The 15,439-nt window shown below is 35.2% G+C and overlaps 1 protein-coding gene across 4 annotated transcripts in view; it reads right to left on the bottom strand.

Annotated features, from left to right (window-relative positions):
* Positions 1 to 1,154: 1,154 nt before the first annotated feature.
* Positions 1,155 to 15,439, bottom strand: part of LMO3 (LIM domain only 3) — a 63,637-nt gene continuing 49,352 nt past the window's right edge. For all 4 annotated transcript variants that reach the window (XM_061417730.1, XM_061417731.1, XM_061417732.1 and 1 more), the window contains 2 exons: positions 14,710 to 14,835; positions 1,155 to 4,053 (listed from right to left, as the gene is read on the bottom strand). In XM_061417730.1, coding sequence (XP_061273714.1) covers positions 3,948 to 4,053; positions 14,710 to 14,835 — 232 coding nt within the window. In that variant the 3' untranslated portion in view covers positions 1,155 to 3,947. The remainder of the gene's footprint in view (positions 4,054 to 14,709; positions 14,836 to 15,439) is intronic.

Raw genomic sequence — 15,439 nt, 5'->3', positions numbered from 1 at the left:
CAAACAATGAATGGAGGCAGCTCCATTTATAATGGCTGTTTCAACAGAGCGCTGTTGTCATCATAGTGATCTGAGGGTGACTCATTAATTAATTGATGTTCTTTTTTATTATGTGCTATTGAGTTAATGAGTAATTTGTGTGAAATAATTCTCTGAACACATTGATTACTTGAGATATTTTCTGGGGCTTTCGTATCAATGACATGCTGAATAGGTAGAAGATGGTATGTGCTTTTGTGTGCTCATTGCTCCTAGGTTTGAGATAAGGACAAATCAGTGCTAACACTCCCTAAGGTGGTGGAACGCAGGAAGTATCCTAAGGCAACCCTCAGGAGGTTGAGGACCCAGGGCAAGACATGTCACATAGTAGGTACTCAATGTCACGTGAAAAAATGGCTGTATTAAAGCTTTGCTCTCATTTACCTTGCCTCGCATTAAAATTACATTTAGGAAGTATCTGTAATGGCATTTTTAAAGAAAAAGTAATAATCAAAGGGCTTTTGCTAAAACTGTATTCAGCGTTAATGGTCTATTACAATAAACATGCAGATTGTTTTCCTAACATAGTTAAGTTAACACTAAATATGTTTGGCCTGTATCATTTTATGCAATTGTTTAAATGGCTAGTCAGAGAGTGGTTTGCCTCAAGTGACAGTTAAAAGGAAACCACTTGTGAATGGTGTGTTTGATTACTTTCAGCACCTTGGTTCAGAGAAGGTAAAACATTTCTTCCTTGAAGAGGTAGGATTTAGTTGAGTTCTGTGTTTTAATTCATTATGCAGGAGTGAGGAAATCTGAAATTTAGTCTGACAAGAGCAACATGGTTGCTTTCAGAAAGATCACTTAAAATTTGTATAAACGTACAAATTTATACCCACCAATTGCTACCTTCATTTTGACAGTTTTATTTTCCGCACAGAAGTAAATAGCAATAAACTACCTGGATTGGAGATCCTGCATATGACATTTGGAGAAAGCATTTGGGGTACTTTTTTCTGCTTCTGATCTATTAATACCTTTTGAAAGTAAATGTCCTTATACATTTTTATTCCTTTTGCATACTATGCTTTCTAGATATCATCTTAGACTTTTGCCAATTAAGTGCAAATAGTGTGATGCCCCTTTTATTAAAAAAAAATCCAAATATAAAAAAGTGAATGAAAGAAGCCAGCAGATATTTATTAAGCAAGATGGAAGTGAAATTACAAACACAGGTCAGCTTTTCAACTCAGCCAGCACTCTGGTGGGTGGAGGAGCTTGGTCCTTCATCACAGTCAGCCTACAAGAGATGCATGTAGGCAGCTTCCGCTGCTTGAGGAAACCAAACTCCATCGGAGGTGTCTTACTGGAGCCTTCAGACAATAAGCTAAATGACGTCAGGGTTACACAACACAAAGAGGAAAGTTGACAACAGTTCAGGGACTCTGAGGAGTCAAGACAATAAGCTTAGTACTTCAGGTCAAAAATGCTACTATTTTCAGGCAATTAGCTGTCAGATGGCCTATTTCTATCTTGTTCCACCATCTTATGGAGATTAAAGATAATCTAAAGAGATTAAGGCCTTAATCTTTAATCCAGGTGAGTCATTTTGTTTATAGAAAAAGCATAAGAATGAATTCCCAAAGGATTAAGCAAAAGAAAAGGCAGTAAAAACCTTGTTTGGTCTTTGGGTGGCAGGAATAAAGGAACAGCGTCAAGAAGCTGAGAGAAGTTTGTTCCCAATTTACAAGTATTTTGACATATTGATAAACATATGCAAAATCATTTAAATATAAAAAAGATCATTTGCAAAAAGATACTGACAATTCGAATTTTACATTCACATGAATTTCAAACAACTCTTAATGGGGACTAGGAGGGCTGCTTTAGTAAAACCACTTGTCACATATTTCCCCCACCTTCCTCCCATTTGTTCAGTTTTGGTTTTTTTTTGGTTTTGGCTATGCAAGTCTTTCCATGAAATAAATGTAAGTTTCTAAGGCTAAAATAATAATTTTGTGGACTGCATACTGCTATTCTTGAAATATCTCTGGGGTATATCTCAAATTTGGAAGACACATGACTTGAACACTCTTAACCATGAATCCTTTGTAAAAATACATACCGTTCACTTTTCACAGAACCATCTTCCTAAAAATGAGAGGCAATATCCAGATGCACACACATGTTCGTAGTAAAGCTTTGTTTTAAAACAACTCAAATCCACACCAGAGTTATTTTCAGTTTAATATTTTGGCCCCAAATCAAGAATTCAGGTATCACATTTAATTTTCATCTGCAGTGCATATTCGGCAGGACAAAGCAGGGATGCAACTAACACTGGGAAATATTGTTTCCTATACAAGTGATCAATATATATATAAAAAAAGAGAAAGCCCAAAGAACTAAAATTTGCTCTAGTAAAATATGCTTCATTGTGCCTGTTGTGGAATTAGGTCTGTTGAATAGTTTGAATACAGGGAGCAGAAGCAAAGAAGCAAAGTGTGAACAACCCAGAAGAAGGGAACACAGTCTCATCTTTATTTCCTTAATTGTAATTTAAATAATCAGTCTCCATAATTTTTCTTTCTAGAAAGCTTTCTTCTTTATCAGCTATCATGTAGGTAAGGGAATAATTTTTCACCTTTCAAAAATGGAATGACAGATTTCAGCCTAAGTGTGATCAATTCTGAATGGTAATTACTTAGAGAAAGCAATGAAGAGTAAGACACATCAAACTTTGAAAGTGTTCACTTTGGAACATTAAAATAAGTGGCAGGTAAATACAGAAAAATATATAATCACCAGTTCTCAGCTTTTTATCAATCCCTTTGTTTCTCTTCTTCTAGAAGATTCTGTGAGCACTATGTTGCTCTGATCAAAAGTGACTTCAATCCTCAAATATCATCATAGCTTCAGTGTGCATTATCATGATTTCAGTAGATTCACACTCAAAACCTTTTAGTGCCAGAAATGTTTCAAGCCATAATGTTATTATACCCTTAGCTCTTATGGAGAGGTCTGGGCAAAATTTGCACAAGAAATTTATCATTTTAAGATTATCTCATAATTGCAGTAACACTTTTTAAAAGTAACCCTTTGGAAAATTTTTAAATGATACCCAAAGGCACTAGTTCACATAGGGGTGAATGGCGCTGAAGGAAACAAAACAAAGCCATTGACTAGGTAAAGAGCACAAAAAAGGATATTAAAAGGAAAACTGTTAAGCTTTAAAGTTATTCTAAAAATGGCACTTTTCACGTTGGTAAAAAATGAAAGTGCTTTAAGATGAAATTCTTATGCATTATTTTAAAGCTGATCTTTAACCCCCTGAAAATAGGGGGTTATAAATGAGAACACTGATAAAGACTCTAAATCATAGCGGCAATAATAGTGGATGTTGCTAAAATGCTTTGTGTGTCTTTCTTTTTCTGTATTTTTAATGATGATAGACGTGTTTAATCTATACGTATCATTAGTGAGATTTGATCTTCAGTTCTTTACTAGAAAGTTACAGCTCATTTAAAATAGCTGGTAGATACAGAAAGCATAAATATACAGTAAGTTTAAACACTGATTGTACTAAATGCAACAATACAAAGAAGCAAACAGAACACAAATGGTAACACAATAAAACTGTATTACATTTGTGCTTCAAATATTACAATACATTATATACAATAGTCCAAAATAAACATCTCATGCCAAGTGACACAAAAAAACGAATAGCAAGCAAAAAAATCCAGCAATATGTACATTACTTTTTTCTTTAATAATAAACATTCAACTCTGAACTGGGGCAATTTCACTACATACAGATGCAGTCCGCCTTTTATTCCATAACCATCCTGCTTTCCTATATCTACGCTATTCAGTTGGTTCCCGTGTCAATTCGTATATACACGTGGAGCAAAAAAAAGATAAAAGAATGTAGTGCTTTGTATTCTTAATGGGGTGATGTTGATAGATCAGCGAACCTGGGGTGCATAACCTTCTTTCATTAAACCTTCCTCGTAGTCCGTCTGGCAAAGGATCATGTTATTCTTTAGGAAAAATTTATCTCCAACACAAAATCTGAAAATATTTATAAAAATAAAATGGTTAAGATGACTTCATTCAGATCTCTAATTTTGAAGATTTCTTTTCCTAATCATCATTTCATATGGTAATTCCCTGAGTCTGAAAGTTTGGCTTAGAAAGTTGCCTTTATTGTCAAAATTAAACCATCGAGGTCATTTAATAAAACACTGCACACAAAATTTAAGATCCTACTTTTATACATAAAAATCATAAGAACATTGAGGAAAACACCTTGAGCAGCAAAGGTCATATTTTTTTCATATATTGGAAAGAAAAAAAAGAACTAACGTGTATTTACACTCATTAATACAGGAGACCTGGGTTTGATCCCTGGATCAGGAAGATACCCTGGAGAAGAGAATGGCTACCCACTCCAGTATTCTTACCTGGAGAATCCCACAGACAGAGGAGCCTGGTGGGCTACAGCATACGGGGTCGCAAAGAGTCGGACATGACTAGGCAACACACACACACATAAAAGAAAGAATGATAATATTTCATGGCAGTGATTATGGAAGCTTTCATCACTGCCCATTTATCCACCTTATTAAAAAAAAGTAAAAACATTAAAATGAATCAAATGATTAGGGAATAGCCAATTTTAGAGCTTCTCATTTAAAGCTTCCTTTTATTTCCTGTTGTTAAAATGTGATTAAATTCTGGTAATTTGGAAGTGATTGTTCTGAACTGAAAGCTGTTTTAGCATCAGACTTAGATGCTGGGCCATGGTGCTTTGTTTGTGGCAAGTTCACTAACTATGAAATAGTAAGTGGACTTCTTAGAGCACTTCCAATTAGACCTAAAGGAGTAACCTGATGAACTTAATACTGATGTGATAAATAAACTAGTCTCTAGTAGTTAATTATAAATTTTATTCTATAAAGCATTGTTTAATGTGCAAGATCATAATGTTTTTAATAAGTGCTCTTTTTGTATAATTTCCCAGTGGTGACACTTTGGACACAATTAAGGTCAGAAATAAATGCCCGTGCTGTTTCCGGTACATTTAACAATAAAGTAACTCTAAGGCGATCTGTATATATTTTTAATTGTAACAATTTAACCTTCAAACAGCAGTGTCTGGTAGAGTTGACCCAGTAAAACTACTTGTAATTGTACAAGTTGACCTCACTGACCTTTGATAGTGGTCTCTCTTTATCAGATAGTCAATTTCAAATGATGTTCAGGCAGAAATCTTAGTGGATAGATTAAATTGTGTCGTGAAAGCCACACTTTAATGTTTTGTGAAGTTGAAGGTTTAAATGAGGAGCAGTTGGGCTGATTTACATTTGCAAAGATTGGAATGCTAGACAAACAGTGAACCTATTTATTTTCCAACTGGGTAGCTTTGGAAATTTATCCTTACTCTAGCTAAGTAGATAGAGGGGAAAATAGTGTAATAAAAAAAGTAGATTGAAAAGAATTAGCTTTCCTCTTAAAGGAAGATTGGTCTGTTTATTTGTGGAATTTACTTTTTTTTCCCCAGGATTACTGCCTGCTGATGATGCTGATTGAAAGTACAGACTATGCCCTGATCTTGAAATCCTGCAGTTGTTTGTGGTCAAGGCTATTGGATACAATGGACATTCAAGTCTGGACTTCAAGTATATCTTCTTTTTATTAGTTGCAAACTATAAACATGAAATATTGTGCTTAAAAAGTGGTGTTTGGATAAACCAGTTTTTGTAGATTATCCTGATCATTAGGCTATGTTGAATAAAAGGAAATATTTCTTTTGTTAGGCAGGCCTAAATAGCCAAATTAGATACTTTTCTTTTATGTGAGATTATATACAATAACATGCAGAATAGATTTAATTACTGTTCAAATTTTTCACTCTATATTAATGATGAAATTAATTTGAATTAACTAATAAACTAATAAACTATCACATCAAAAATAATTTTAATAAAATATTCTTGTGTTCCAGCTGATGTTATTGAATCTTATCTTTTCCTAAAAACCAACTAAACTAGAAATACTTTTTCAACTCTGTACTGTCTAAAATTATGCTTTAATTTTTAAAATAAGTCTCCAAATTCTATTTGCTGTCAAATAAAAATGTCGTTTTTAAAATATTTTATTTTGCCATGTTGTGTCATGCCATTCTTACCTTCAGGGGCCTTGAAATGTAGGTAATTTTATTTGTAGATTAATAAAGTCAGAGTAATTATATCAACAAAAGCACTGAACCGAGAGCCTGGGGATTTGGTACTGAGTGCTGTGGTTCTCACCTACCCAATGCAAGATATAGGATGTATTTCATACTTTCTCTGAGTCATTTCTCTGTGGGTAAGGTAAAACAGTTACATCAATGAATGGTTCCGTTCAGTTCAGTTGCTCAGTCATGTCCAACTCTTTGCGACCCCGTGAACAGCAGCATGCCAGGCCTCCCTGTCCATCACCAGCTCAGTAGGAATGTTAAAATAAGAAGTATATTAAAGGCAGAGAGACATTTGCAATGAATTGAGTTCAAATCCCAATCTTCTACTCACGATTTTAAAAATGAAACTTCAGGACTTTTGTTTTCAACATCAGTAACTTTTGTAAGTTGATAGTAAAGAGTAGAGAAATACCGTACGCAAAGCCTTCTCTCAATGTTTGGAACGTAGGTAATTAAAATAGACACCTCTTGTAAAGTACTTACCATGTACTAAGGCTGAACATGTATATATAGTCATTGCATTTATTCCTTAAATCCAACCGATAAAATATTAACATTGTCCTTTTCAGATGAAAAACCTAATGCCTTCTCCAGAATTTTTAAAACCTGCTCAATGTTCCATAGCTAGAACATGTATGGTAGAGGAATGAAAAGCACCCTGATCTCTTTGGATTCAAGATTCAAGTTTTTATTATTCACAATAGCCCAGATATGGAAACACTTCAATGTCCATCAACAGAGGAATGGATAAAGAAGATTTGGTACGTGTACACACACACACACACACACACTCTCTCTCTCTCTTCTCTGGAATGCTACTCAGCCATAAAGAAGAATGACATAATGCCATTTGCATCAACATGGAGTGACCTAGAGACTAAGTGACTTAAGTCAGGCAAAGAAAGACAAATATCATATGATTTCACTTACACGTGGAATCTCAACTATGACACAATAAACATCTACAAAACAGAAACAGAATAATAAAGTATGGACTTGTGGTTGCCAATCTTAAAATAATCTTTAAAGAAGAGTGCCTATCATTCAGTGAGATACAAATGGAATTCATCTAAAACATTCCTTCCTGAAATATGTTGTTACTAATATGTTGTCAACTGGATAAAGTACATTTTATGTGTGTATCAATTTATACTTAAAGGTCAAAATGAAACAGAACACAGGTGAGGAATGTCACACACATAAAACTTAAAACAGCCTTGAAAGCTTTGGTTAAGAGCTGATTATGATTGCTTTGCAACAAGAGCTAATATCCTCCTTTAAAATGTTCTATACACAAACACGACAAAATTAGAGAAACAGCAACACAGCAGCTATCAGACATCTAACAAAATGATCTACAACTGTGATTTTGTAAGAAAGGCTAATTTCCAATGTTCTATAACCAGATCCTAATGCGATTTAGCATTTGCAGAAAAACATTATAAAAATAGTGATGGCCAGAGGATGTTGAATGTATGTATATTTACAGGTCAGGCTAAAATTCTTGAAAATAAACATATTCTTTTTTATAATCTAACCCTAACTGCTTGTGATACAGTCAGTTCAATTAATTCCAGCATCATTAAAAAATATGTTAAGGAATAAAAAAATGTCCCATCAGTTTATTAAACCATCTAATCTTAATGTTTAAGAATTAATCATAGAATTAATTACCTGGTATTTTGGAGTAACTATAGTTAAATTCATATGGTCTTAGATACTAGAAAAGTACAGACAATAAGTATAATTAAGAAATTATCCCTATAAAATGTGGGGCTTAGAGTGGTTTTGAACAGGTTATCAAATGCCTCTGCAAGGAAGCCTTCATTTGTGACATCCTTTCTGAGAATGAAAATGTTAACTTAGTCATCTTACTTCCCTAAGATGAGTGACTGTCAATTATAATTAATTTCCATTTCCACAGCACTTTGGAAAGAAAGGGAATCTAGTCCATATCTACAATATTTCTACTGTCCTATTTAGCATACCTCTGCTACTAAAAGTGGAGATTTTGATACTGTACTTCAGTAAGAAGTGGAAGTTATACACTCATTGTACACTTGTGAACAAATTTACTGTCTTTTCCCAATGACAGCATAGTTGTCATCACACAGAAATAATCTTCTCTGTACCAAACTACACTACCCGTATCCCAAATCCTGCTATAAATTATTTAATATCTACCTCACTTAACTCCACTCTATCTACTCACATTTATATCCACTTACCCCTAGACAGGAGCTTCCGTTATAGCTCAGATGGTAAAGAATCCGCCTGCAATGTGGGAGACCTGGGTTCAATTCCTGGGTTTGGAAGATCCCTTGGAGAAGGGAAAGACTACCCACTCCAGTATTCTGGCCTGGAGAATTTCATGGACTGTATAGTCCATGGGGTTGCAAAGAGTCGGACATGACTGAGCACCTTTCACCCATGGACAGAGGAGCCTGGCAGGCTGCAGTCCATGGGGTCACAAGAGTCAGATGCGTCTTAGCAGGTAAACCACCACTACAGTCAGCAAAGAAAATACCCACCTTGAAACAGGCCAGGGTCCTCATACTGGATCTGAGTCCAGAGACTAAAAATCAGACTTTCTTGGTTCAAATTTTGAATCTACCTTTTTCTATCTGTGCAATCTTGGGCAAGTTATTTAAATGCTCTATACTTTCATTTCCTCATCTGTTAAATGAGGCTAATCATAGTGACTACTTCTGGGTTATTTTGAGTACTAAATGAGCTGCTGCTGCTGCTGCTGCTATGTCGATTCAGTCGTGTCCCACTCTTAGCGACCCCATGGACTACAGCCCACCAGGCTCCTCTGCCCATGGGATTTTCCAGGCAAGAGTACTGGAATGCGGTGCCATTGCCTTCTCCGACTAAATGAGCTAGCACATGTAAAACAAAACAATGTCTGATCAGCACTGTATGAGAATTTGCTACCATTATTATTTGCTACTGACAATCTTCTCCTCTTTGCTTAGCTGTTTCCTACTCAGGGATATTTCTCCTTTTTTTCTACCTACTTACTAGAAATTCTTTTTTTGGGGGGGAAATATGGGAATAGGTGAGTAAGAGGTACAAACTATTAGGTATAAAATAAGCTACCAGGATATACTTTACAACATGAGGAACATAGACAATATTTTATAATAATTTTAAATGGAGTATGACCTTTAAAATTGTGGATCACTATATTGGAGCTTCCTCGGCGACTCCATAGTAAAGAACCCGTCTGCCAATGCAGGAGACACAATTCAATCCCTGGGTCGGAAGGATACCCTGGAGAAGGGCATGACAACCCATTCTAGTATTCTTGCTTAGAATACACTGTGGACAGATAAGCCTGGCAGGCTACAGTCCATGGAGTCACAAAAAGAGTCAGACACAATTGAAGCAACTGATCACACACTATATTGTACACCTGTAACTTACATACTATTACACAGAAACTATATGACTTAGCACGCACATACTTCAATAAATGAATAAAGACTTTTTAGTTTCCGTTCCTTCGGTAGGTATTCCCTGACCCCATCAACTCATTCTGATCTTTTCCAAAGCACTTACTTTTTGGTGTATCATTTACTGTGGCATTTCAAATTCTCTCATGAATGTGTAACAGATTTCCCACTCAGAGTGGTAGTGCTGAGGTAAATGACCATGAGTTAAATTTTGTTTGAACCCTTTGAAATACCACCATAAACTATACTACCACTTGAAGTGGGTGTTCCATAAATGTTGGTAAAGACAGACTTATTCTGGAACTGAATACTTCAAATAACAGAGCTCTTTTTGATGAATAATTTAAATTTGGATTCATGTTGACTTTAGTTCACTGACTTCTTACCTTCACAATTTCCTCTCTCTGTTCCCTACTCCTCCATATCCTCACCAAACTACTCCACAACTACCCATCTCTGAGCCTCTGTTCATTTCCAGAACATATTCCATGGGTTCACACCTCCATGTCTTGCCTCTGCTCCATCTATCTGCAAAACCCTTTCCTCACTGCACCAAGGCTGTGTCACCTCCCCAGACACACTTCCTACACCCTAAGCAGTCTTAGAGAATCGTTTAAAATCCAGCACATCAACCCTTTGATGCTTTCATAAGAAGGACATAAGGGACAGACCTCTCTTCCCTCAGTATAGATCTGCTTTGTATATTTAGTAAACAGATATTTACACTCTTCTCTTCTGTGATTCTTTGATCTCCAGTCTGTTCTATAGTTCTGAACACCTCTAAGACAGAAACTAGAATTTATTCACCTCTGTTTCCACAGAGCCTAGCACAGTGCTTTCTTTTTTTTTCAAATGTCACACAGTTATATATATTTGAGGCCATTTCATTACAAACGAGCACTTTTTTCTCATCTCTTATAAAACCATCACTTAGCTTTCTAGAATGTTCCGGGGGCGGGGGGGGGTTACTCATCTTTAAGAAATTAACCAGAATTTCCCAATTCTGAATAAGATTACAGTTATCATACAAGGTGCTCAAAATAATCTTCTTCTGGTCCTTTCAAAATAGATATATTTTGAGATATTTTAAAATTCATATTCACACATTTTTAGCCCTGAAGTGAAGAAGTGTTGGTCACTCAGTTGTGTCCGACTCATTGCAACCCCATGGACTGTAGCCCTCCAGGCTCCTCTGTCCATGGGATTCTCCAGGCAAGAATGTTGGAGTGGGTAGCCATTCCTTTTCCAGGGGATCTTCCCAACCCAGGGATTGAATATGGGTCACCTGTATTGCAGGTGGATTCTTTACCATCTGAGCCCCAGGGGAAAAAGAGCTAAAAAGCCCATTTTTAGCCATACCCTTTTACTTGAAGGACAGAGAAGACCACCAATCCTGAAAGTTCACTGTTACTACTACCTTATTCAAAAATGTCATTTATTTATTTATATTTGGCCATGCAGCATGTGCTATTTTAGCTCCCCAACCACAGATGGAACCCACACCCTCTGCAGGGGAAGTGCAGAGTTGTAACCACTTGACCACTAGGGAAGTCCTTTTACTATCTTTTTTAGACATTCAGCAATGCTTTATATCTTACTGATACTTTGATTTAAAAGTTAAGATGAAACGGCTTGCTAAATGATTGTTCTTATTGTTGTTCCATCTCTGAGTTGTGTCCGACTCTTCTGTGACCCCATAGACTGTAGCCCACCAGGCTCCTCTGTCCATGGGATTCTCCAGGCAAGAATATTGGAGTGGGCTGCTAATTCCTTCTCGAGGGGATCTTCCCAACCCAGGGATCGAACCCATGTCTCCTGCATTGGCCAGCGGATTCTTTACCACTGAGCCAGCAGGGACTCCCACTGCTAAATAATACTCATAAGCATTTATAATATCACAATTTCAGCATCCAGAAAGTCTGCTTAAGGGAAAGTGCCTATAAATTACCCATTGGTTTTGTGTGTCCCTTGAAAAGGTGTAGTACTGGGACAATGATTCGGCTACTATGAGTACAGGCTCCTGTGGTGAATGGCTTTACTGGGGAGATTTCCCCAAGCAAACATCAATGTAAAAGGAGAGTCTCCTGTACTGAAAACCTTCTGGATTCAGAGTAACACAATTCGTCTGCTTTGCTTGACTGATGAAGATTAGCTGACTTCTTGCATTAAAGGAGTTTGTCTTGTAGGGATGGAAGTGACAAGACAATAACTAAGTGCTAATTGTGCATAGCCAGCACTAAAGATATGCAGTCCCATTATGGCATGTAATAAATGAAGCGCACACAGAAATATATTAGGTACTTTAATAATGATACTAGAACAGTATTTTGCAGCAATAAGAAGGTGAACAGTTTTAGAGTCAAAATTTAGGAGTATTTGTCTTACTTGACTGAGTTCCACTGAGAAGACAAACTTAATTGTGAATGCAACTTTTTATTTCAATGGTGAAATAAAATTGATATACGATTTGTAAATAGCATTAACAACCTACAATTACTTTGCATCATAATAGAATTTAGGCTGGGCTTAGCATTTGAATGATGTTTTAATTTTCTGTGTAGAACATGGATAAGATAGGTAAGTCTGCCTTAATAGAAAAATGGATGAAAGGAATAAACAGGCAGTTTCTTAATAGAAAAAATATCAAAGGGCCACTAGTAATCAAATAAATGCTAATTAAAAATGATAATAAGATGTCATCTTTCACCCTCAAGGTGACAAGGATATCTTTAAAAATAATAATTCCCAGTGTTAGAACTTCTATAAAGGAATGCATTATTTTTTCATTTCTGGAGTAAGGATAATTGGTATAATTTTTCTGGAGAGCATTTTGGTACTATATAACATAAACCTTAAACTGTTATATGCTTTGTCTGATTAACCATGTGCTTGCGAATTTAGCTTGACACAGATTTGAGTATTTGTTTATAAAGTCCATATTAAATTGATGATACTGATAATACAAAAACCAGAAGATAAAACCTACACATCTGATGATAAAAGACTGATTTAACAATATATGAGGCTCTATCCATAAAGCTGAACACAAGAAAGTTAAACTATCATAAAATAATTTTTAAAGGCAGGTAAAAAGGCTCACTATATTAATGAAAAAGTACAAGTATCAAATATTAGGATTCTTCCTTGCTACTTTCCTTTAAGATGTTTAAGTGTGGGTATAATATAAAGCATATGTTATGTATCACTTGTCATATGTACATAGAAAAATGTATGACAGGCTACACACCAAACATTGAAATAATTTCTTTCAGAGTAGTGAGACATGGGACAATGTTATTTTACATCTTTATTTTCTAAATTTTCCATTATTAATCTATAACATTCTATAAGTAGAAAAGCAGTAAATATTAGAGCTATAGAAAGATACCTCTATTGTTAGTAAATGTTTAGTGGATCAATTTGATAAGTAAACAAAAAAATTCTAGATTTAGTATTAATACACCTTTAAGACATACATATGCAAGGTAATGAATCTGTAAGGATGTGCGGGTATTTGTATTTTTGTATTCCTATCTTTATAATAAAAATATGTACATATGCCAATTTATTTTTGGCTAAATGTCACTATAGACTGAATCAACCTGCTATGATTCCAAACATCTACTGGGAAGAATCAAGATGCTGCAGGGTAACTTCTTGAATTATTTCCTGGGTCAATTATACATCGTGAAGTATATTGGGCAACATTCTGAACATCTACATTTAGCAAGAGATATCTTGTGTAAAAACCAAGTTAGTGAAATACTATATGGTTAAAAATAAATCATAGATATCAAGGTAAAAACTAATTTTTGAGAACCTATTATATTCCTCCTATTTGTAAGTTTTTTTCATTTAATTTTTAAAATCTGCAGGATAGGCGTTATTGTCTGCATTTTAAGGATGCACAAACCAAACTCAGAGAAATTAAGAAACAAACTCAAGCCTGCACAGCCAGTACATGGTGGGGTTGAAATCTGAATCCAGTTATTACTGTAAACACTTGTTCTTTCCACTATTCTACAGCACCTCATAAGAAGATACTGCATTGAAACAAGGCCAATTACAGTAACTGAGAACTGGACAAAACTAACTGAATATTACATTCAGGTTTTTTTCACCCACGTGCTGAATTTATTTTCATTAAACTCCATCAAGCACAGTAATTTTTGAAATGTATTTTGATGATGTATCTTTTAATATTCTAGTATCCTCTGCATTTATCACATAAAACAGGTATCATAGTATATAGCTCCGACTAGAAATAAAAGTTATACTTTTCACTTTAGAAAAAATGGAATGAAATCATAACACTTTGAGATGAAAGAGTTCTCTGAAATGGACAAATCTAACTCTATTTTGTTATAAAGGAAAAAACTGGGGTCCAGAGGACTAAAATGGTTGGTTTATGCTCATATACCTTGCTAGGAAGAGTCCAGACTGGAATTTAGGTTTCTAGATCCCCTCTGTAACATTCTTTCCATCCTTCAATGCTGCTTCTCTGATACTGATAACTATATCAACCTAGTTCCCAAAGAGCTTTGAAGCAACTTTAAAAGTACATATACAACAAGTTTAAAATTCAAGATAAGAAATCAAGAGATAGAGCAACTGTATACAAGGAAAATAAGATGAATACACACTGCTTGCCACAAATTTCTGTATGTTTTCCTTTGAAAATTTGTTTGCTCAAGTAGTAAAGATATTTTAAATTTACTTTTTAAAAGAAAAACAAGAGAAAAGAATGAATAAGAAGAGAAAGTTTTCTATAAAGTTTTCATACACTTAAGTTTTCATCTCCTATCATATCCTGTTCTATGATGCAGTTCTTTGAGGGACAGAAGGATAATGAAACCTTTCTCCTTCTCAGTGATGTGTTTCTGGCCTTGAATGAGTTGTTGCAGAAAACAAAAATGCTGAGATAAGTTGCTTTAAGTAAAGGGTACTAAAATAATTCCCACCATTAAACACATAGCCAGCAAAGGGAGATTTACCATTTTTTTAGAAGCCAGAATGAACTGTGCTTACCTCTGATTACAAAGCTGACATGCAAAGCAGTCGAGGTGGTAAACATTGTCCTTAGCGCGCATCACCATCTCAAAGGCAGGGATGAGCTTACTACAAGCAGCACAGTTTCCTGTTACTCCGAAGAGCCTAGAACAATAAACATTTTTTTTTCAGACTCTTCCAGGGAAATCTGATTTGGTGACCAGAAAAGATGCTAATAATACCTTGTAAAACTATCAATACACAAGTCCTACGTGTATACATAAATATTCTTCAGTGATACATACTCAGTTGACCTTTCTTGATGAAAATCATATCTTGTTTGAGAAGAAAAGGAAAAGACAAATACATTAGGAAGCTTACAGAACTGCACCGAACAGAAGTTAACAGGGATGAATTCACAGCAAAAACCTTCTACTTGTTAGAATATAAAATATAAAAGCAATATAACTTTGATCTCAATGCCTCCTATTAAATATTTTCGTTGGAAAAGAAACCCATTTGAATGACTCACTATTTTCTGATAACTAGTTACTAAAAGCTTTGCCATTATTATTAAGGAACGTTTACGAACAAGCCCTTAAATAGTCAAAAAACATTAGCGTTGCATGCACCCTGTGGCCCTATACCATGGTTATAGCTATGATTATGTTATTCAGGTAGCATATTAAAGTAAATGAGGCTGTAAACTATAAATAGCTAGACCAGGACTTGAAATATACTGTAAGAGCTACTGGAATTGTCTGGGAAA

This window comes from Bos javanicus, chromosome 5 (genome assembly GCF_032452875.1).
Source record: "Bos javanicus breed banteng chromosome 5, ARS-OSU_banteng_1.0, whole genome shotgun sequence".
In the NCBI taxonomy this organism is placed as follows: Eukaryota; Metazoa; Chordata; class Mammalia; order Artiodactyla; family Bovidae; genus Bos; species Bos javanicus.
The sequence above is the reverse complement of the archived record's forward strand: the minus strand, read 5'-3'. Positions and strand labels throughout refer to the sequence as shown.